At 42.3% G+C, this 24,954-nt stretch overlaps 1 protein-coding gene across 1 annotated transcript; it reads left to right on the top strand.

Moving 5' to 3' along the window:
• The first annotated feature begins 1,090 nt into the window (after nucleotides 1-1,090).
• On the top strand, nucleotides 1,091-24,276 carry pla2g4aa (phospholipase A2, group IVAa (cytosolic, calcium-dependent)). The gene is made up of 18 exons (XM_035422840.1): nucleotides 1,091-1,488; nucleotides 5,095-5,217; nucleotides 6,344-6,425; nucleotides 6,856-7,004; nucleotides 7,554-7,667; nucleotides 7,899-7,936; nucleotides 9,267-9,411; nucleotides 10,242-10,378; nucleotides 11,078-11,300; nucleotides 13,352-13,466; nucleotides 15,723-15,860; nucleotides 16,929-17,021; nucleotides 17,280-17,345; nucleotides 17,807-18,046; nucleotides 18,657-18,841; nucleotides 19,852-20,041; nucleotides 21,438-21,595; nucleotides 22,081-24,276. Exons 2-18 carry the CDS (start codon nucleotides 5,185-5,187, stop codon nucleotides 22,228-22,230), a joined length of 2,256 nt encoding a protein of 751 aa, XP_035278731.1. The 5' UTR covers nucleotides 1,091-1,488; nucleotides 5,095-5,184; the 3' UTR covers nucleotides 22,231-24,276.
• The last annotated feature ends 678 nt before the right edge of the window (nucleotides 24,277-24,954 follow it).

Raw genomic sequence — 24,954 nt, 5'->3', positions numbered from 1 at the left:
TATTATTATTATTGTTGTTGTTGTTGTTGTTGTTGTTAGCAGTAGTAGTATTAGTAGCAGTAGGCTACATGGTTATTGTTAATAGCCTATTATTATTATTATTATTATTATTATTATAAACATGTCAGGCGCTTTATGACAAATGTTACATCTGATTTATGCAGGCTATATAAGGGGGACAAAAACGGCCAGGTGTAGTGAAGGAGACTGAAAAACCAAAGGTAAAACTGCAATTACATGCAGTTCCTTGTTCAGCATTGCAGCCTACATAATAGATGCTTTCAGGATTTACAAATCTCATCATACCGGAATTACTGAGAATCCTATTCAAGCCTGAAGAGTTGATCTTGTGAAATCAATTTCGGCCTTGACGAGAAAAAATGTAGGAATATCAGCCTACAGACTTGCAATGTAAAGGTTTGATACGCTATATCGCGCTGTTTCCAAAATGCCACACAACTACACAGAAAGAAAGAAATCTTTTTTCTTCTCCAAGAGAAAAGTTATTTGAAAAACTACCGAGCAATCCAAATAAACCATTTAACCACGTGTGTACACCTACAACATGGATAGCTTTTCAGTTTACCTCCAATCACACTATATAAGCCACAGGTGCCACTGCCAGCCGAAATCAAAAGAGAAATAACATTACTTTACCGGAAACAAATTATGATGGCGAATAATTAGGCTAGACCTCTATGTGCTAAATTACAGGGGGTAAATTTGTCTCTATATGTCAAGTTATCGCAAACAAACCAATAAATAAATAAATATTAAGGCTATTAAATACCGATCTTAGGTTTTATTATTGGGAACTGCAATAATTGTATGTATATTTACCCGTTTTTCTAAACAAGAATGAAAAATGCGAAGCACGACAACTCCATTTTATTTTATTTCAAACCCCACGCCAATCCAAAAATTCCGCGCGTAGCCGATTTGGTAAATTGGCTTTTTGCGCCCTCTCGTGGAGACCGCCGTATGCGACCGAAGCGAATGAGTCTCCACACGGCTACACTGACTTTCTTGGATGTCCTAAGTAGAACGAATGTAGATTTGTAAAGCCTGCACTTAAGGAAATGCGTGGCTTTGTTTCTCATTAATTCCATTGAACCTACAGTGGTGAACACATGAGTAACACTAGATATATTTTGCATACAAGTTACTGTGCATTACACACAGGTTCAGGCAATGTTAAGTATATTCTGAGATTACTCAGACATAAAAATGTCAATATTCCGCAAATATATTAATTGTAGCTGCGTTTCTCACTAAGAATCGGCGAGCAAGATTGTAGTTTTTTAATCGACCTCAGTGCCTGTACGTTCTGAAAATGGACTTCCTATTACTCTCGGCATGAAGTGAGGGTGTACACGGCTATCAAGGAAGACACATAGCACCTCCTTTCATTTCATCTGCGCTTCGAGCTAAGATCTGCACTAAAGGAACGCGATTTACGCTACATTTATGACTTGAATAATCGACAAGGTATGTTTATGCGACTTGCTTCCTCACAATCCTAATAGTTAAAACAGTTTCAAATACATACTGGTGGTTAGCCACTAGAGTTTTATTCTGTTCAACTGTCGGGAACCTTGAAGAATTATTTCCTAAGTTGGTATCCTATCCAATGTCTCCCTCGTAGGACATCTACCACAGGTAGCCTCGATTGAGCGACACGGTACGAACAGTATAGGTGTTTGTAAATAGCTAGCTCGCATGCAAAAGGCGGAATAAGTTGTTTTAGAAACTTAAAAATTTAAATTAAAACAAATCTATAGACATTCTGTCGTTGGATAGAAAGAAAAACAAAGCAGTTTTAGCTTGCCTAACTTATGTAACGTTGGAAGAACTGGTAGGGTATTTCTAAATGTAAGTTGGACTAACTTTAAATGTTGTTAGTTCTATCATACGAGATGGAACTAAAAGCACTGCGTTCAATTAAAAATAATTGTCCCAAAAATGTGTCATATGATTTTGAACCTAATTCTTGCGTTGTAGCCCAATTATTATCAGCAACAATAAAACAAGTCAGTTGGCCTGCAGTGTTTTTTTTTAAGGTGCTTAAATCGTGGTTCATTTTTTCTTTGTACATGCCATTTAACCACGCTACCTAAAAAACTGTGCAAATAACATTTATTATTTTATTTATGTGTTTATTTGTTTGTTTGTTTATTATCGCATAAACTATAGGCCTAACTGATATGTCAATTCTTATAGTCATCTTGTTGTTAGGAAAAACGGAAGTATGCTCCTTAGAAGCCACGTAATGGCATCTTGCTCAGTCAATACTGTCTGTAAAATATGGGCTAATAATTTGTCAACACCAGAATCTAATTTCTCGTTCTTTTCTTGTTTACACTGTACAGTTTAAGTAGATATTTACAGATATAATGTTGCCTTTATATCGAAAATAACTGGACTGAGAAGGCCGTGATTATCACGAGTTCCAGGCACAATTATTGCTTTTAAAACCAAGCGTCCTTCGTGCAAAAACGATAAAAACGGAACGCATGCGCCATTTGTGGCTGCCCGACGTGCAGGTTGTCGTGGTCACTTGGGACCTCTTTCACGATGTATGTTTGTGTCGCATTATGGAATGGTCAGTTTGCTCGTCAACTCCGCTAGGTCGTTGGGTGTTCACAGCGTGGACAATGACTGCTACAACGTGCGTTATTTATGCACTTTCTCTGGTTGCTGTAAGGTAAACTTGTTTATTCATTATTCATCATTGAATATTGACTCCTTTACCTTAAAGTAATAATCTCGAAGATTTTCATTAAAATAAATGTATGTTAAGTCACTATCTATCGCTGAATTAGGTAACACAATGGTGATTGAACCTATTATTATATTAATTTATATTATTATTATTTATGATTAAAGAACTGGGTGTCTGTGGCGACATTCCCGGGAAAAAAATCACAAGCGGCTCATAGATAGTGACGTGTTTGCCATCACCCATCAGTGGTTGGTCCGCCAGAGAGGGTAGGTGGAGCTAACGCAACAGGCTTGCTCTTCAACTCACTTGTGTGTGAGCGGCCTACTGTTTTTTCCGGTGTCTGCTAGCGTTAAAGGGGGGGGGGGGATGTTATGGAACCCTAATAAGTTTTTGTGTAACATGAGAGGTCATATTATTTGTTGATGTACATTTCGTATTACATTTGATGACAATGCAAAGTTACTAAATTACATAGCTATTTGCACAGCTAACGCTAGCTACCGGACCATGTCAAGAAAGGCAACATTAGTTTAGCACAGCATCCGTCTCTCATATCAGGTAACGTTGCATTAGCTAGCTAGCTAATGTAATTAACACAATCTAATGTCAGCTAACGATTAGAAAAAACGCTACCGACCTGTGCCGACCTCGCAAACCGTCTCTCGAATGCAATACTACCTTGTTGCAGCGTTGCAGTGTAGCTAATTGTTTCTTTTGCGCCTCTACATCATGAAACCTATGCACTTGTTGTACGTCGCTCTGGATAAGAGCGTCTGCTAAATGCCTATAATGTAAAAATGTAATGTAGCTAACTAAAGGCCAGTTCAGATCAATGATTCGCAACGAGACTGGATGCAACTTGCAGAATTCCAAGACGTCTGATTGTAAACGTTCTAAAGCTGCACTTGGCGATTTGACAATGTGGGTCTTTTGAGACCCTAGAGGCTTAGGCTTCAGAGGCTCTGCAACTAACCAGTTCACACCGCTGCAATTTTCTCTGCAACATTCTAAAACCGTTTCGTCTTGTTGCGAATCATTGATCTTAACTGGCCTTAACGTTACCGTTATTACATTGCCATCGATTTCATGAATATATAAGCCCGGGTATAGGTGGAGCAGAGCCGAGTCTGATTTCTGTGTAAAGATGTCAAGCCGGAGAAAACTAAATAAAAGAATACAGCAGTATGGATTAGCGTTGTTATTTTATTACGCTTCCTCATATGTTCCTTCAGCCTTGATGCCCTTTTTTGATGAAATCTCCTTTGTTTTTGTTTTATTATTCTTATTCTGATTGCTAATTTAACACCCAGCTCAGCTTTATTCTCGAACAGTTTAGCTAGCAAAACCAGAAACAACAAGGCAGTTGTTTCAAAAATATCACACAACAATCATTCACGATGATGATGCACGATATACATAATAGCACGAGCCACAGCGAATCCCGCGAATTCTTCTCTGCAGTGTAAAGATGTTCATACCGAGCAAAAGGTGGATAGAGGACGTTTGTGGAAATTGATCATCACTAATTTTAGTAATTCTACCCCAGGTCTACTACAGCATTTTAACCCGGCTCGGCAGTGTAAAGGCAGCTTGAGTTAGCCTAATGTTAGACAATGAATGAGTATGTACATGACGTTACTTGTATAACAACCATTTTTTATTCAGTAAATAGTAAGTGTAAAAAGAAAATCCGGAAGAAAATATTCAGCAACCGAATTAATCCGTTTGAATGTTTTGGTAGCCTACGTAATATGCTGTCCCAGCACGAATGCTTAGCATTTTATAAAACGAATAGCCTACTAAAACAAGAAAAGAACAGAAGAGCACACGTTATAATTCCAAGACGTTGGCAGGCTATAACCAAAACTAGGCTACTGAGCCGCATAACATACAAGTTTGATTTGAAGTTATTATGAAAATAAATTGGTTTGCGGCTGCATATTTTCAAAAATAAATACAAAAAAATGCTGCGAGTACTCGACCAATCAGAAATGTTCAACGCTGCAAGCTCCACCCAAAAGGTTCCTGTACTTATGGAAAGTACTACCCCCCGAGCAGGAACGTTTTGGGGGGTAAAATAAAGTAAAAATAAAATAAATTTAGACCCTAGTTCCTGCGGTGGAAACGCACTGAGTTCCTCAAAAGGTTCCTAGTTCCGGGGTAAAGTTCCTGCGGTGGAAACGCGGCTATAGTTGGAGTGGCCCAGGTGCCAACTGACTGACGTCACACAGGCGACACTGGTTGGATCCGGTTGGATCTATGGGAAGTGAGGTCCAAAAACACACCTGCAATTACCGCTTCTCGCCATTGGTACCGCCAAAGAACGAAACTGAAATCTTCGAGATTGTAACTTTAAGTTTCATGTTTTATAGCCTATTCCCAGGGCCACTGGATGCTGCTACCCGTCATAAGGACGCCCGGTTATCTGATTTCATTGAAGAGCTACTCCCCAGCAACGGACAATGTCTTCCATAGATCCCTATCAATACATCATAGTAAGTCTAAAACACCTATCATTCAACTTCCTCAGGGAAAAGCTGTAGCTTGATGAATTCGCCTAACATATACATATGATTCTGTTTCTTGGTGTTTTTACAAACATCAGTCTGCATCTACTCTGTAATGATGGTAGATTTATTTATTTATTTATTTATTTTACAATTTTTCAGATATTTTCAGTGTTTAATGGTTGATCTTGTATTTCATTGGCTAATATTTTTGAATATTATGTGGACCACAGCAAAGGTGTAAAAACCTCCCAGATGCCACTTTTGTTGTTAAACTTAAGACCAGTGTTAGAACGCTTTCATAGTTATTTTCAAAGCAAGTGCTAGCCAACAGTATATGGTGTGAATCACACTCTAGCCCTGTGCAGACAGCATGCTGAAGTGGATGTAGATGTGAAACCATATGACTTGTCTGTGTTTTGTCAGTTAATTCAATTCACCTTTTCACTTGTATAGTGCTGTTCACAAAAGGCATTGTCACAAAGCAGCTTTACAGAACTTAATCACTTGCACCTTATTGTGATTCTCTGTGGAAGCACAACATACATGAACTGTGCTTTTCAAATTTACAAAGAATCACTTGATATTGACAATATCGTAATATGACACCTTGAATTGCCTCTATGTGCACAGCTGACCATCGCCACTCCACTCTTCTCGCCATATCAGCGTGCATGACGAGTATGTGTGTGTGTGTGTGCATCCTATATGTCAGCATCACCGAATGCACTGAAATCTTATATTTTTGGAAAAGTGAAACTGGTAACTCTGATCACTTGCATGCTACATATTTTGGGGATTGTTTCATATTTTGCAGCTGTTGCGGAAAATAACTGCTCCAGATAATGCTTTGCATCTGGAAGCCTGCTTCCTCAGGCATGTTCCCTGTTGCTGTATATTCAGGTTGTATTTCCCAAAGGACACTTAAAAATTTTAATGTAAAGTCTTTTGGGAAATACAACCTGACTTTGAATAAGAATCAATAACATATGCCGATATCTTGGATTATCAAGCCTATCACTCTGGAAATTACAAACAGCAGACAGTACGTTGATGCATTTCATCTGATAAAATAAGGAAAATCTACATGATAGTATCATGGTGTATTTTACAGGTAGAGCACCAGTACTCACACAGATTCAAAGTGACCGTAGTGCGTGCTGAGAATGTCACTAAAGGGGCTTTGGGTGACCTATGTAAGTATTTGGGTTGAATGTCTTTGCATAACCTCCACCTGTTAATGTTGTCACAGTGTGCTATGGTCATAAATTAACTATATAATATACAGTAAGGTACTTGTGAGATTTTTTTTTCAGAATTCATAATCATAAACAATGAGCAGCGTAGACATTTGTGAGTAATCTGATATGCAGCAAAAGGTCAAGCGGATGCTGTCAGGCTATACCTGTTGTGTCATAATTGCAGGGTGTGTCATAGGGATTTTATGTGATGAAAGTTGTCAGCTTGTAAAGCTCTTCAAAGCTGTACCTAAGGGTGTGACCTTGTGACCTTTAAAACAGCTAATAATAGATTGAATTGTGTGTACATACATACATATTATGTCCCTGTGTCTGTGGTATCTTTGTGTGTGGTTGTGTGCATTTATATTTGTGCGTGTGTGTGTAGTGGATACTCCAGACCCCTATGTGGAGCTGTGCATCCCAACTGCCCCAGAGAGCAGAAAACGGACACGCCATATAGACAATAATGTGAACCCGGAGTGGAATGAAACCTTTGAGTTCATATTGGACCCTAATCAGGAGAATATCCTGGAGGTAAAGCCTTACAGTTGAATCAGTGTGACATCGTACAGTTTATACCAATGATCTTCATTCCTGGTCCTGGACAGTAGTGTCTCCTGGGTTTTGTTGCATCAGCAACCAATTCAGACCCAAAAAACCAGGTGACGTGAGTTAACTGTATAATAGACTGCATTAAGTACCGAGTGACCACAAAAACCAGCAGACCCTGCAGCTCTCCAGGACCAGGAAATAAGATCGCTGGTTTATAAGGTTATGAACCCTCGGCTGGGGGTTTGCTGTTGAGGAAGTACAAACTCAAATTCCAAATGCAAGTTTTTGTAAAGTGTCGTTTTAGCCAAGTGTATTCATGCACATGTTTATGTGTCTGGAAAAACTCCTGCTTTACTGTCAGATTTTAACTCAGTAACTAGTTTTATATACAAATGTTTATTTTGATGCCTGTTTCTTGACTTAAATGTTTGACGAAGTGTATACCAGACACATTCCAGAGCACTTACGAAACATTTTTTTTCCACTTAATCTGATTTGGTGATTGTTCTGCCTCATTCTTTATCCACGCAGTTGACCCTAATGGATGCAAACTACGTAATGGACGAGACTCTGGGGACCACGTCATATCCCATCTCCAAAATCAAAGTGGGCCAGCCGGAGCTGGTCCCGTTCCAGATTGGCAAAGTAAGAGTCTGGAGTATTCTTTCGCATTTTTTTGCAAAGAAACCCAGGCACTGTGAAAAGCCAAGCTTGCGGGACAAATACTTGGAGTATTATTACAGTTATCTCTTTAGCAGTCAGCTAGCTCTGGCAGAGACAATGTGTTATATCTTCTGCTATCACTGGCAGTTGTTCACACATACTGTATGTGTGTCACTAGTCTTACAATAACTACCATTTGCATTGTTTCACTAGGCAACCAAGGTATACCTTGAGATGACACTGGAAGTTTGGTATGTATGACAACTTCAGAACTTTTTGTTTCAAAGCTGGTTTGGTTAAAGTGTGGATATGAAAAAGTGCCAGTTGGTGCCAATCTGAGTCAGTAGAAACAGAATAGCACCTGTTTTTCACCCCCGATATCCTTTGGCTCCTGACACCCATGGCCAGCCCACATAGAGCAGAGTAGTGCTACAGTTTTGGACACAAATGCAAAAGTTTGATACAGAGCCAAAACGAGGCAGGGGTATGAGAACGATTGCTGATTTGCTGCGTGTATATACAGTATGAACGTGCTTTGCGATGTGTTTCTTGGCTTGCAGTTGCGATTTCTATCTGAAACTTTCAGAAAGAGTCACATCTCACAGGTCTCAGCTTTGTAACTTTTGTGAAATGAGTCCCTGGTTTAAAAAAGGGGGTGAAAATACAGTAACATCAGAACAGGCATGCATTTCAAATGCAGGCTTGTTATCATTGTAAAGCCTGCTCTCAGAACCACAGCTCCAACAAAAATGCCACTGCATCATTACTCAGCAAATATTACTGCAACAGTTTGTAAATGGATTTTTCCCACACCGTTGTCATTTCTCGGACCTGCTTTACAGTTGTCATTTTTCAAATTATCATTGTGAAATCTCCCATGAAGGGCTGGGCATTTCTGCTTCCTATTTCAGATTACTTTGACCAGCAGCCAGATCACATTAAACCTAGAAGCTGCTCTCCCTTAATGTCTGTGGTTACTAATGTCTTTGCTATTTTATGCTACCAGACCCACTACTGGTTTCACATAGAGGTACCAAACCAACTGCATGAAGGTCATTGAGTGCTTCAGGCCCTCTCATCTGTTAAGCACAAGCGTGTGTAGCTTACAAGTGTGTAGTGTGGTTATAAAAGCCACACTGTAACTGGGCTTTTCTTGATTTTTGTAACTTGAGGGAGAGCCAGTTTCATGTTTTCAAAAATGTTCTTGCTGAACATTGCTTCTTATTGTGTGATGAACCCCATGGTGAACCCCATGGCCCATGGTCTCCAATCCTGACCATACAAGTGTTGATCCAAAGGGCAGCTCATAATTGGCTATAGTGACCCCCAAGGGGGAGAGGGTTTCAGTCAGCATGACTGTCCCCCTCTTGTAACACCAGAGCCGCTCCTCTTATCGATCGGGTGCCTGCATCCACATACACAGTCTGAGCAGGATTCACGCTAATTAAATGCAGTGACTGCACAGCCCAACTGGTGGGCTGAGTGAACTGTCTATCTGGTTTCGCTTCTAATTTTCATGGCTGCTCCAAAATGGGGGAAATAAAAACATGAAATGGACGGGTTCCTCGTGCCTGTCTGCAGCTCTTCCACCGACCTGCGCTTCAGCATGGCACTGTGCGACAAGGAGAAGCTGTACAGGCAGACGCGGCGAGACAGAGCCATGCTGGGGATCAAGAAGCTGCTGAACATGGAGAAAGCCCAGTTCCTGCCCAGCTCGCCTCAAGAGGTATGTTTGCCATCCACCACTCAGCTCACAGAGGTTTTCTGTATGTATTGTATGTGCTGTATGTATGTATGTATGTATGTATGTATTTGATGTATGTATTTGATGTCCATAGTTTTTCTTGATTTGGCTCTGTACGCCACAATTTTATATTTGTAATCAAATCCACAATTCACATGCGGATGTGCAGGTTCTCAGCTTTTTAGTAAGAGGTATTTTTATGCTATTTGGTTTCACCATGTAGAAATTACATGTATGAAACGTGCTCCAATTTCTACACAGTGAAACCAAAGTGTAAATATATGTGTGTGAACTTATGCGTATGACCCAATGTGCAGCCCAGCAGGAGTGAAGGACTCCTCATTATCTTTCTGGTGAAGCTGGGGTCCACTAATTGGACTGTGTTTGGATGGTGCTCATTCCTGACAGAAGGGTGACTGTGTAAGCATTTTTGGCAGTGCAGTCTTGTTTTGGGGGGTGAGCACAAGCTTGGCTGTTCATGGCCTCATGCAAAAATGCAGGATTCAGCAGTTATGTAAACGAACATACTGTTAACAGAGCCATTCAGCCAGCCATATAATAACCCTACAGAATGTTATTAGGGTGCACTGGACTGTTATCTAAGCCACCAGCCAGGCAGTGGCTTTGTGATTGTTCAGTTCATTAGGCTTGAGAGGACTCAGGAAGATACTTATCATTGAAGACAGATGTAAGAGTATGCACATGTTTCTGTATGCATACCTTCTCCCTTATGTTTGTTTGTGTGTATTTGTGAACGTGTATGTGAGCGTTTGTGTATGAGCGTGTCCTATCTCCCCTGTGTGTGTGCACAGGTGCCTGTGATCGCCATCGTAGGATCAGGGGGAGGCTTTCGGGCCATGGTGGGATTCTCTGGGGTGATGAAGGCCCTGTACGAGTCTGGAGTCCTGGACTGCGCCACATACATCGCTGGGCTATCAGGATCCACCTGGTGAGTGTAATGCTGGGGCCGAGGTGTGGCCCCGGTCCCCAGGTCCCGGGTGCTTGTGATTGCTTTTCTCATAGGACAGCCGTAATCCAACCCACTGGCAGAGCAAGCACCCTTTAAATGTTTTTTATTTTTTATTTTATGTGAAAGTACAACTCAGCAGAAGTGTATAGTTGGATCACAGAATTTCTGAAGGAGCTTTGCTTGAAGCGTTGACTAATTGTTTGTTTGATGTGTGCAGCTACACTCTTTTTCTTGCATATGTATTTACTGTATTGTACCTCAGAACTCTAATTTAAAGCTCAGATTAGCAATATGTATGATATCGGTCATATTTTTGTAATTCTGAGAGCAGCCCTGCTTACCCTTTTTAAACAGTTGGAAGTGAAGAATTGTCACACTGTTTATTTACTGGGCAACATATTGAAGTGTTCTGATTTATGACATAGAGTAAATTCCTCTTTCAGAAGTATTGAAGCTAGTAGGACGGAAGTGAGAATCTTCTTGTTTGTAAAAATGAGATGTGGCGCTGTCTGACACAAGCAGGCGAAACGGAGGTGGTGGGGTCAGTTGATTTGTTGGGACGAACCCACCACCATATGCCTCCCTTGCGTGGGATGAGGGGGTGGTGGGAAGGACGAATTGCAGGGGCTAACGATGTCTCTCTCTGTCCCTGTGGGGGGCTGGGGGGTCGGGCTTCAGGTACATGTCGATGCTGTACTCCCACCCAGACTTCCCCAACAAGGGCCCCCGGGAGATCAACCAGGAGCTGATGAACAGCGTGAGCAGCAACCCGCTTCGGCTGCTCATGCCCCAGCACATCAAGCAGTACATCAAGTCCCTGTGGACCAAGAAGGCCGGCGGCCAGCCCGTCACCTTTACCGACATCTTCGGCATGCTAATTGGGGAGACACTGATCCCTGGGGTGAGAGATGCCACCTTCTCCTCCCCCAAAATCCCTCCCCCACCACACTCCCCAGCACCCCCAGTCCCCTGACCTACTTACATTACACTAATCACCCATTGTTGTGTCACTCATTAAAATGCTTACGCAACAGTCAAGCAGCAGTGACATTCCAATAGAAAGGAACTAACAAGCGGGATAATATTATGCATAACAAGAGCTTGGGAAATGGCGAACGGTGAAATTTGGTATTCTCTGAGTCACTGCTGCGGCGTACATTATCTGCGCTAGCGCGTTTGCGTGTGCCCTATCTGTCCACCGCGTGGGTTTCCTCTGCTGGTATCTAATCAGGCAGCTGCTATGCCATGGTCACCGCTGTGGTGTAAGCGCAGGTCGAATGCTCTTTGGGGAGATGTCCACATACAGTGGGGTGCTGTATACAGAACCTGTGGCAGATAAGGGTACTGGTGGCACCAGTGGTGAGGGAGCAAGACTACCAAAGTCTAGTGGCCGCTTCACGGTGTTGTGGTCAGGGAACTGGTCTTGCAAGCAGAGACATTCTGTGGTCCATGGGGGCCTGTTTCAAAGCTCTATCATGAGACCCTCTCCTTTCACCGCTGGTCCACCAGCCACTTGCCTGTATGGGCCTAATGCTGGAATTTCACCTTCACCAAAAGCTTAAGAAGTAAACTCTGAACCGTATTCACAAAAAAAAACTGGAAAGTGTTGAAAACTGAAAACCGTGTTTCAAAAAACAAACATTAAACGTCATGTAGGCTATGTGTTTCCATTGCTGTAAAATCTTTTTATTAATTTAAAAAAGCTTACAAACATACATCATACAGCAAAGATTTCGGAGACCTGTTGGTGCTATGCTTGCATCAGACTAACCTAAAATGTTTCTTCCTATGGAAGTTCAGGAAAGTAGTCAATTGTGCCATGACAGAGCCGTGAATGGCAAATGCATGGCTGTTTTTAGGGAAACCTAAAATTTAAATCTTAACATTTTTTAAAAATTCTCGTGGCCGTTTGGGGCCCCACTGCACGTCGGGGCCTGTTTCAACTCCCACGGCTCACCTTTGCTTGCAAGTGAGAGGTTGCTAGTTTAAATCCAAAGTGGGGCATTACATTGGAACATTCAGTAGTTTACGGAGTTGTTTAAGACAATATGAATCATGTGTATACTCTAAAATGAATATAACCTAGGTCTTGTGGATTTGGGGCACAAATAAAATGAAAATCTCTGCTTTGCCACAGCAGTGGCAGTGTAGTTTCAAAATGATCAAATGTGGGATATCAAAAGAACAAGTGAAGACATATTACAAGGCCCCCAGCTGGAGTTTTATTTCCTTTTACTGTTTGTAGCTGCTTCAGCCCATAATTTCAGGTTGAAATTGAAACTCGGCCCCTGCGGCAGTTCCTGTGTTCTCCCCAACACTGCTTCTTATTCAAACCTGGGGAGACAATAAAATATCCTGCATGCTGGTAAATCTTTCACTGATATGAGGAAGTATTTCAGCTAAGCTCAATATGGAATGACTTATGCTTTACGTGTATCAGGCTTATCAGGAGACCTAGCAGAAACCTGATTGTAATGATTGCAATGACCTATATGGGCTTGTGATGGTTTTTCACAATTTGAGTTAGAACGTCTGTAGTATGATGTATTCTTTGCACTGAATGTCAGTGTGGATATCAGACTGGTTATGATGAGAGCCCTTTCACACAGGGAATTCATTATTAATGTATGTGATAACTTAGCATTGCTCTTATACTCAGTGCTGCAAAAGGCCTTCAGTTTGGGTGTTCAAGGCCACACTTAATATAGTGCAGGATGTTTCCTTACAGTAACTACAGGTGAAAGGATGAACTCAGAGGGGTTGAATAGCCTGTTTTTCTCATTACGCTTCCTTGCATTCTTGTGGGAGCGACGTGCATTACGCTATGCTCTGCCCTGTTTCAGACAGAAGCCAGCAGCATTCTGCTTACAGGCCAAGTCCCCTCATCACCGCCCAATAGCTTTAAATTTTCCAAACGGCTTACCCTTTTCTGTGTTTTCCCTTGCGTTCCAGCGCATGAACTCCAAGCTGAGCAAGATGCAGGAGAAGGTGAACGAGGGACAGAGTCCTTTGCCGCTGTTCACCTGTCTCCATGTCAAACCCGACGTCTCTGAGCTGATGTTTGCAGGTATGGGGGGGGGCTTTTGCCGTTTAGGTCTCTTCTCTTTGCTCTGTCTGTTGGTATTCTGACCCGGTCCTTTATTTAAAAGTGAACTTTACATCTGCCATGTGTCATGTCTAGTCTCTCTGAATAGGATCTGAAACTCACAGCGGGTAAATTTGTGAAAATAACCCCTGACAGTGCACCAAATAATGGCCTGTACAACGCTGGTTTATAAACACTTTGTACGTCCAACCAAATACTTTCCCTGTGTTTTTACATGTCTTTTTAACCTAAGTAATCGCTTTTCGAGATGCATTTAAAGACAAGCACTCACCCCAACGTGAAGAACATTTGCAAGGCATTCTGCTTGCGAAATGTTTCAGGGACTTTATTTTATCTAACCTGAGAAAACTGGGTGAAGGCTTGCGGTCATATGCTATCCTTTCTGAGCTTGTCTTGGCACTGTTCAAAGATGACACAGGGCTCTTTGAATTTTTGAAGATTTGAACTCATCTGTGACTAAGCTCCTTTAGAAGGGGAACTGCCCCATTCTACCACAAATAAGATGGCACCTCCCTCTGAGAGATAATAAGATTGTTGCTTTTTTTATTCATTTATCACTGCCCACAACAGGAAGTACCATACATGGAAGGTGATTAGATCTATAGAAGCTTCTAGTATCATTCTGACATTTGCAGTCAGAGGAGGGGGTGGTGGGTAAAAGTTTCTTTAATTTCTTATAAAGTTGCCAACGTGCAGAAAAACACGCTTTGGCTGACACAGTGTCCCCCATGTAGGGCACAGTCCTTTAGCTGACCCGTCAGACATGTTTCCTGTGTGAGGTTTGTGCTTATCTCCCACAGAAATACGCATTCTGTTTATGAGTGGGATTTGTGTACATTTGCATACCTGGGAAACAGGCAAATGTTTGCCAGAAACCCCAAGTGTAATGATTGACTTCCTCTCTGATGTGGTTCCATAATGAATGTTGTCACGGCACATAATGTGGTATGAAACGTGAAAAAACATACAATAGGCTACTGCCTAAAATTATGAATGATTATTAAAATAAGTAGTCCGGAGTATTTATAACCAACAGTGTATGTAGTTTGGTTTGTCACAGAGAACATGAATAGGTTATGTTAAATATTTTGCATTGATATTCATTATTCAGTTATGCATCACCTAGCTGGGCTGCCAGTCAACATAAGGTTAGGATAAAGCCAGAGGTCACATTGGCTGTGCTTAGAACTTGTACCAAATATCTTTAATAAAATGTGCTGTTCTTTGCTATGCAGTGTGAAGAATGTGTGAAGACTGAGGTCGTCAGTTTCACAGTATTTAAGTATCCCCTTCACATGTTTTTGGCCTCACTTTTGGGCCAATGCGTTTTCGCTCGGCAGCCATTTGACTTTCCGCAACAAGTCCATTTCTTCCTGTGTGCAGTGAACTGCCGGCAAGGCAGATCTTTACCTGTTGTAAATACCAGGGCCATGTTGAAGTATTGCTCCTGTGTCAGTACATCCCTGAAAACATTTGTCTGTATCACTTTAACTCAAAGATAAATAACATACCAGCAGTAGCTAATGTAGAGGGGCTGGACTATTCCTGTTCCTCAGAGCAACACAGTGTACTGGCTTGGAATGAATTTGCTCTTAATTGTTCATCTGTCGTTACTGTGAGAGGTACAGTAATTAGGCCTGCTTGGGTGGAATGTGTGTTTCCTCTATTGCTTATTGCTCCAAACTCATCAAGCTGGAGTCTCTACCATCCACCTGTCTCTCAATAGCTGGAAATATTAGATATTTACTGTAATGCTTTAACAGCCCTTTGAAAAATTCTAAAAATCTTCATTAAAAGGTCAGGGGCGTCACGGACCTGGGTTTGAATCCCTTGTGCAGTTTTCATGTTCTCCCCTCGTCTGTATGGGTTTCCTTGGGGTACTCCAGTTTTTTCCCACAGTCTAAAGACATGCAGGTTATGCTAACTGGAGAGTCTAAATTGGACATAGGTATGAGTGTGTGAGTGAATGGTGTGTGTGTGCCCTGTGATTGATTGCCGACCTGTCCAGGGTTTATTCCCGCCTCTCGCCCAATGTGTGCTGGGATAGGCTCCAGCCCCACCCCGCCATGACCCTGACCAGGTTCTATAAAGGATGGATGGATTCCAGTTGTACGGAAAACTCCCATTCAGTTATTGTTGGGATTGCATTTGTTGATTGTGGTGATTGCTCTAGCTTAATGCTTTGTGCTTTTCTGTTTTGTCTGTTGTAAACGATAGATTGGGTGGAGTTCAGCCCGTATGAGATAGGAATGGCAAAATATGGCACTTTCATGACCCCTGACCTCTTTGGGAGCAAGTTCTTCATGGGTAGCGTGGTGAAGAAGTATGAAGAGAACCCCCTGCATTTCCTCATGGGTAAGAGCCACGCCCACTGTCTGCGCTTTCTCATGGGTCGTTGCCACGCCACAAGGGTCTTTACCCTGGGACATTGCTTCCGTTCACCAGCAGTGAGTGCACAACAGGTCAAACCACTGATCTTTACACCATCAAAAAGACTGACAGCAGACCCAGATGAATCAACTATCACATAGTTTGAAGATGTGCAACACCTGCTGTGACCAATTTTCCAGTGATCAGGTGATGATACCATGGAGGAATTTGGCCTGTCATTAACTGACAGGAAACATGTGATTGAACACGCACCCCACCGAAACCACCCCCGCCCCCCCTTCCCCCCACATCTGAGGGAAGCGTGGGTGTGCATTATGGCCTCTGGTGTTCATGGGGGCAGGTGTCGAGAAAAAAAGGAGAGGCTGTGATAAAATCACGCAGAGGACGTACGTCACCTTTAAAAACACAGCACAGAAATGAACAATGGGATAAGGAGTTAAGGGGTCATATCACTTTTTCCTAATCATTATTACTACATATTAATACAACTTTATTAGTTTTAGCACAAAACATGCAGTATAAACTTCTGAAAAGTTGTCTCATTGTCCTTTAGTAACATACATGACAATAGGCCAGAGGTGTTAGGAATCTGCTGTGGGTAGGTTTAATTCAGCCATGGTTCCTAGGTTTCTGCTATGTTAACTTGTCCTATAGTAATGTGGTGTGTAGTGTGGAAAATGGAAAATGAGAGAAAAAATGGTACAATATTAGTGGCAACAGGTTTTACTTCGCGTGTAGGGTTATTCATTTGGCTAGTGATGGCCTTACGGCAGGGCTACCCAACCCCGTTCTTGGATATCTATTGTCCTGTAGGTTTTCACTCCAGCCTTAACAAAGCACAGCTCATTTAACAGCTAGATATCTTGATGAGCTGCTTATTAGTAGAATCAGGCGTGCCAAATTAGTGTTGCAATGAAAACCATCAGGACGGTAGATCTTCTGGAACATGCAAATGAATCAAGAGCAGAGCATAAGGTTCGCTATCTGAGAATAGATGTTTGACCAAAAGCTGTGGTTGATGTTTTTTTGCAGGGGTGTGGGGCAGTGCTTTCTCCATCCTCTTCAACCGAGTTCTGGCAGTCAAGAACACGGGCTCAGGAGGGTGCACCATGGAGGAGGATCTGGGTAAGACAGGCCAGGCAGTTGAGCGCCTTCTACCTTGTCTCCCAGGTTGTCAGTCCTAGAGCACACAGACTAGCATGCGTCCTTCAAGGCAAATTCTGCCTGTCACTGCTTCTTTACACTCTCCTACCCACCAACTAATCTATGCTGCGCAGAAAAATCTCTTGCTATTTATAGAGGCACAGGTCATGTGACATCTTTTTTAGAACATGTAAATTGTTGGGTATTTTCATAAATGTCCTTGTGTCTGTTTGTTTTCAGAACAGATAAAGCCAGAGCACATCGTAGGAGCGGACAACCATGACAACGATGAGGAGCCGCGCAAAGGTGAACTCAGGAAAATTCTCCGGTCTCTGTGTGAGCTGTCAGTAGACAGTGCTGCATTGCATTGCATTGCAGTGCAGTGGCAGTGAATGTGATGTGTGTATCTCCTTCAGTAACACCACACTGTGCACTGTCATCAGCGATACAGCTTCAAAAGGGGCAATAATATGTGTATGTGTCTGTGTGCATGTGCATGTATGTGATTGTCTAGTTGTGCGTGTATATTCACGTGTACCTTTGTGTTAGCGCGTGTGCGTGCATGCATGTGTGTATGTGCGTGCGTATATGTGCATGTGCGTGTACTTCTGTGATAGCACCTGCACGTGTCTCAATTTGTGTGCGTATGTGGGTGTATATTTTTCTGTGATAGTACCTTTGTGTGTGTGTGTCTAGATGTGTGCATTTGTATGTTCTTCTGTGTTCATGTGTCGGTGCGTGAGTGACACTCCCCCCTCCTCTCTCAGCGGGCACAGAGAATGTAGAAGGGGAGGAGGAGTTCCAGCGGCACGCTCAGGCCAGCTGGGCGCAACGCATGTTCACCTCCCTGGTGGGAGACTCCACCATCTTCAATACCCGCGAGGGGCGGGCCGGGAAGGTGCACAACTTCATGCTGGGCCTCAACCTCAACACCTCTCTCCCCTTCTCGCCGTTCGGCGGCCTGATGTTCCAGACTTCAGTGGAGGAGGATGTGGACGCGGTCACAGGTCAGAGTCCGAACCTTTAGCGTCCCCCACCCTTACGCCTAGCCCGTCAGTGCCTGGCCGTAAGCAAACAGAGGCCAATCACGCAATGAAAACAGAATAGGCAGATGCTCTGCCGTCACAATTTCCTAAGTCGAAAGAGCTGACTTCCTTTACAGTGTGAGCAAGTAAGATAAGGGGCTCAGGACTTCAGTGGCATTTTTATGCCACTACAGAAGGAAGGAATGACTTGCGTCGAATGGTTAAGAAAACATATTAGAGTTACGGGAAACAGAGAGGGGAATTAACAGTACTGACGATTAGCTTAGCGTCATGTTAGACCTGTATCCTTTTATTTACACACGGGTTGCGTTTGTCTTCCATTGTAGTCTGTTGCAGGAAGGCTTTTTACGTGTGTTCATTTCCAGGTTTATTGGGTTGCATTTTAGCATTCTGCCAAATCTTTGTGATTGCTCATAAATTGCAGTATGGCAACATTAACTCCTCCTGTAGTAAGAGCAGAAAGAAGTGCAGGAGCGCTCCATCTGGTTGCTGTAGGGAGTCTGTGGTTAAGCAGACACAGCGGAACAAGCCCGTTTTAAAATATCTTTGTGGTGATGGCTGCGTTCTTCAGACCCGGATGAGTTTGACCGCATTTACGAGCCTCTGGACGTGAAGAGCAAAAAGATCCACGTGGTGGACAGCGGCCTGACGTATAACCTCCCGTACCCCCTGATCCTGCGGCCGCAGAGGGGCGTGGACCTCATCATCTCCTTCGACTTCTCCGCTCGGCCCAGCGACTCCAGCCCACCCTTCAAGGTGCCCAACAGCCCCGCTCCTGCGTCTGCTATCCCCTGCGACTTTAAAAAGCAAGCGTGTTTGCACACCATACTGTTATCCACCCAAGATCTTCTAAGAGAGGAAGTTGCATTGCATGCATTTTTTTTGTGGCTCAAATATGTCCGATTCTCACAAGCTCAGAATAGAGAAGTTAGAATCAGGTTTTGTATGTCTTTATTTAAAAAATATTGCACAATATAATTGAAAATATAAGATCCAGTGCGTGATTCAAAATAACAACACAAATTTCATGTTACAGGTCACATGCGGTATACCAAAGTGCAGTAACACTTTACAATAAGGTCACATGAATTGGCATTGACTAATGTAGTTGTTAACATGAATTAATGACATACAAATACATTAACAAAGCTGTACAGATGACCTTTTTAGTAGTTTGTAGTTAACAACTACGTTAGTTAATGGCAATTCATGTGACCTTATTGTAAAGTGTTACTGAAAGTGCTAATATATGTATGCATGATTTTTGTTTTGTTAATGTGGAGTGATTCACCTCCACATTAACAAAAAAAATGAGTGTTGCATTGGGAACACATAAACAGAAGCACTCACTGTCTGAGTCTAGATAGTCTTGATATTACTAGTAGGAATCTTGTCTCTTCAGTTTCTCACACTATGACAGGGAGCTGGAGACCAAGGGGGGTCAAGCTGGCAGCCACAAGAAACTCAAAATAGATATTTGGGGTCACAGCCTTAAATTTATATATTTTATTGACAGAATAGGCCTAAACATTTCCAGTTTTCTACATTGTGTCATGCAGTTTAACATTTTCAAAACATGAAACTGCAGCACAAAAAAATGCTGTTGATCACCACATACATTTCCCAACCCTGTCTCTCGATTCTTGTCATCTGGTCACCCTACACAGTACAGCAGGCAAAAAGGGACAATTATTTTTCATGTGTAAATATCCTTTTGTTTTTTTTGTTTGCCTTTTTTTTTATCTGCGACTGCGTTCTGTTTTCAGGAGCTGCTGCTGGCTGAGAAGTGGGCACGGATGAATAAGCTGGCTTTCCCAAAGATTGACCCCAGAGTGTTTGACAGAGAGGGTCTGAAGGAGTGCTATGTCTTCAAGCCTAGGAAGGGTGATAAGAACTGCCCCACCATCATCCACTTCGTGCTGGCCAACATCAACTTCAGGAACTTCAAAGCACCTGGTATGAGGAAGCGTGTTCAGTGAATGACGCAACAGAAAAAAGACTGCATAGATCAAGCGTAGAAATGGTTTCTTAACTCTCAGGGTTGCGCTGCCAGTGGTCCAAAAGCGATTACTCTGCTGCCTTGTGTTTAGGCTTCCCAAACCACATGTCATGCAATTCCCCAATAACAGAAGACGCGGGCTTTATGGTTTTACTTTAATCTTCTGACTGTCGCTTTGAGATAAGGATAGAGTGTTATGACGCTGTCTTTTTATCAGGAAAGGATTTTACGCTCCACTGTTTGAATCCTTAATCTATTCCGAGCACCGTAGCTATGCGGGTTACAAAATTATTGTACGAGCAGAGTTAAGAGTCCGTCCTTGCATCTCACTCTCGGAGCTGCGATAACTGTGTGTGCAAACATGTCGTTCATCACCTCGAAGCTTGCCCTCCTCCTCTCTCTCACCAAGACGTTATGGTCTCTCGCCTTCAACTGTGCTTCTTATCATCAGACCACATTCCTGCTAGTATTTTTTTTTTCTTTTTTTTCAATGGTGGTCAGGTTGAATCCAGTAAATTTTATCAGCACATTACTTCTGGGTTAAAATTCCAGTCACCAGTGTGCTGGAATACAGAGTGAGCCTTTTGATTGAGTTTAGTCTGGATGCCCTTAACATTTGAATGCTCATGTGCTGGCATCTAGAATGTGGATAGTCAAGCTAAGCTTGGCAAGTGATATTAGGCAGCCATATGTTTTGGGCCTAAGCTAGCATAGCCAGTCCTAGTGAGTAAAAGAGTGGTGGGTAAAAGAATAGCAGTTCACTTAACATACACTATACAGTAAGGTGTACTATACAGTAAGGTATAATTTATGTTAAATATTAAAAATGAATTGGAGATACAATGATGACTGAAAAGGTTTACTAAACTGTATGTCATTTAATTTAAAAATGAAATCATTTTAAGGCACTGTTCTAGTGGTCCAGATGAATCAAATCCTGACTGTGTCTGTGGCGACTGAGGCCAGTAGCCCTGCAGTGCAGCACATAATTAGCAGTAGCGTCGCCCAGGGTTCAGTCCATTGGGATCCACATCTCTAGCTAACCCCTTTTGGTTGATCTGGTACCTGTGATCTGTTAGTAAAGCTGCACGTGAACTGTCTTCCTCTGACTCATGTCTGTGCAAGCATGGCTTGCGGGCTTCACTTTCATTGGAGGAGAGTGTGCTTGTCTACACTCTCCATGAGCGAATGTAGTATGAGCATAAATGTAGACAACATGACTGCCCATTGCAAATGCAATGCAGAGAAGAAAAGCATAAAAATGATAATTTTATAAGAATACATAACGTTTTGTACGTTCCTTCATCTGAGACAAGCCAAGGTTTCAAAAAGCTCTCCTGTCTGTCTTTCTAGGAGTGCCTCGGGAGACTGAAAAGGAGCGGGAGTTCAGCGACTTTGACATTTTCGATGACCCAGAGACGCCATACTCCACGTTCAACTTCCAGTACTCCAACAAAGCATTCACCCAGCTGCACGATCTGATGGAGTTCAACACCCTCAACAACATTGAGGTCAGTGTCAGTCACTTTGTGTTAATGGTTGCTGTCCTCCAATAGAACACAAGGATGGAAAGAGTGCTCCCAATGCATAGTAGTTTGAACCATTCTAGGTTCTACTTCATGCATGTGAGAATCCTGAGTGTAAGCTTCCTGTTGCTGAACTCCATTCAGTGTACTACGTAGCTTATTGCAATATCTGGTGTGGTTCATACTACTGTATATTGAGAGTGTTACATTCACCGCTGAAATTCAATTTAAATTGAATTAATCTGAAATTGCCCCAGGCTCTGGGGCAGCATTGTGGAGTAATATTAGTGCACAAGCTCTGTGCTGTAAATGAACTAGTGAGAAAACTGGTAACCTGATAAGGGGCAGTGCTTTGTACCAGTATACTTTAGCGCAGATGCCCTCAGCTTGATCAAGATGCATTACTTGAGTATTATTGTGTTCCAAATTCTACGGTCTGCGATGAAGGTAGCCTTGTGGTCATCCTCCAGGTAATCAAGGACGCCATAAAGGAAAGCATCCTGCAAAGAAGGGAGAACCCGTCCCGGTGCTCTGTCTCTCTCTCTCTCAGTGAGATCGAAAACAAGAAGTTTCTGAAGAGAGACACCATTGGAAAGCTGCACCTCCCACCGAAGAAGTGATGGAGCAGGGCTAGAGAGAGTGGTGTGGTTGGAGGAGGGGGGTTCCTCACTAAAAGCTGATGTCCGAACACCGACACTGCTGGCCTGACTCCTTCCCTGCAGCTGCGTGGCACATACCCTTCTCCCTGTGACATCCTCTTCTTCGTGCATCTTTGCTGTGAGATAGGAGGAAAGGTTAAAGCGTACATCTGCAGATCTGCAAGAGTTTCTCTGAAAGATTCCACTGGGACACCGTCTCTGTTGCCAGACAGAACCCAGGGGGCAATTTGGTGTCATAAGGAGGCAAAATGACAGAAACTGAATTGTTCTTATTATTTAATTTGTGCTGAGCCACACCACATTCTCTGTTACCGTTATTCACTGGTCAGGAAATTAAGTGTGAGCGTGCTTCTCAGTGTCACAGATACTTGTGACCAACGGTTGCCACAGAGTGTCCACCTCCAATCAACTTATCCAGACATTTTTCATACTGCATGCGGACAAAAGGTATTAGAACTGCAAAAAAAAGAAAAATCATTGACTTTTCCCCAACCTTGAACCTTCAAAATTAAAGCCAACATCAACTGTTGCCAAGTTACATATCAGCTAGAATAAGTAGACGTATCCAGGGCGATAGTTTTTTTTTCCTCCTGAGTGTGTTATTTCAGCACCCTGCTCATAAAAGCCCAGGGACTGGATTCATTTCCTCTTCTCTTTTTCCCCCCTCAAATCTATGAGGGTGTAACCCGAGCCCTGACTGTCTCCACCACCTCCCCTCCGGGGGAGATTTTTTACTGACGTGGCGCTTAGTGAAATCTGTGTTTCTCACACAGGCAACGGCCCAGATATCACTTTACGGCCGCCATGGAATTTTACACAGTTACGCCGCCGGGAATGGGTGTTACTTTTCCAGAAGACAAAAATGTTGTGAAAAAAAAGAAAGAAAAAAAAAGTATCTTTGCTGCCTTCTTGTAGAGTAGGATGACGAAGCAGATCCATGCTTTTTTTCTGTTTTGCTAGGGTTAGGGTTAACTATTTAGTCTATGATGTGTCAAATGGCAGATTTGAAGCCCACCTCAGTCCAGAGACTACAGTGTATTTCCCTTCGAGAGCCACACATTGCTCTCGGTTCAGTCAGGTTCAGTTTGTCCGTAACCCATAAGAACCCACGGTGACACAGGTGGCACAAACACTTTAAATATTCTGGAAAGTTACTTATACAGCTTTGTCCTTGACTTTAAATCATGAAGTCCCTAAGTGACATGGGGGTGGGGGGTATTATTTCAAAAAACAATTTAAGAAATGTGTTCCATGTGGTCCATTTGGTCTGTTTTATATCCCTCATAATTTTCCTTTAAGGAGAAATGGGTCCGGGTTCTTATGGGTTGACTTGACTCCCATTTAAATGCATATATAACTTGTATTGCCACACACAGCCAAGTAACACAGATGGGTTCATTTAACGATCGCCTATACTCGCCAAATCATTTTTTGTGAAAAATGAAACCGAGTTAACATTGAGGATAAATTCCAATTATAGCTGGTTTTCATTTTAAATATTTTTTTGGCTTTATGGGGCACTACTTGCATAGCAGTCTACATACCGTCTTGCGCCACAGCTGTGTAAACAGCGATTCAAATACCGCACCAATTTGAGAAGGGATCAGTTCAAATGGAACATGAATGCCATGCTGTAACGTTGAAGCTTTGTGAAGCAAGTTTTTGTATGTTAATGTAGATTTAAAATACATAAACAGTAGAAAATATTTTTCTTTGTGTCCTTTTAATTGTACTATATTAAATAATTTAACAATGATGTTTACAACTATGTATATCACTTAACTGTTTTGAATGGGTTCCAGAAAACATAACTCAATGGCAATCTCTGATATGTAAATGTAAACTATTAACATTTTATTTTAATTATGGTGACTCTTGTATTTATGTTAATGTAACAATTGACCTAGTAAAGATAGTATGTTTTCTATTTAAAATGTAAAAGAAAAATCTGTGTTACTCTGTCTATCAAAAGATCTGTCTTGTACTTAATAAAGGGTATACTTCAAACTGCTTGTGTGGCCATTGATATTATGTTGACTTTCAGTAGTCTGCTGCCACTACTTTCAGGCAAATAGCGTGAAGTTTCCAATCACCCTGAAGTCTGGGGAAGCAGAATGCAGAATACAGACCCTGGTTTCTTGTGCTAGCAAACACCAGGCTCATTTTGAATGACTAATAAAGTTGCAGTGATTATTGATCATTGATACATCTGCTCCAATATCTTTAGTTATTTACCTGCGCAAGACTCAGGATGCTACATGAACAAACATTCCGAAATGACACGAACTTGCCAAATCCATATTCACTGCCATCCAGTCAGTGGGTCAGTGGCCAGACCTTCTGTGGCCTGACAAACATATGTGAATCTGGTTGAGTAACTGAGCATGTATTCCAAAGGAGAGCTAGAAGCATAGATGCCTACAACTTGGCAGGATTGTACAGTATATTAAATACCATGACCATGTTGTCAATTTTTGTGTTCTGTAGACTGAGGTACAACTCAGCCAGACAGTGCCCATGTTTGCAGTGCACATTTCATATCAGGTCAGAATAAAATGCCATTAACCACTGCTAGTCAAAAATCATTTTGATCACAGAAACTATTTTAGCTAGCCTGTTTCCTGGTAAAATACATTGCTTTGGCTGGATATAGCCACAGCAAATGCTGGGCCAGTTGTGATAAGA

Source organism: Anguilla anguilla, chromosome 6 (assembly GCF_013347855.1).
Source record: "Anguilla anguilla isolate fAngAng1 chromosome 6, fAngAng1.pri, whole genome shotgun sequence".
NCBI lineage: Eukaryota > Metazoa > Chordata > Actinopteri > Anguilliformes > Anguillidae > Anguilla > Anguilla anguilla.
This window is presented reverse-complemented; position numbering and strand designations above follow the sequence as displayed.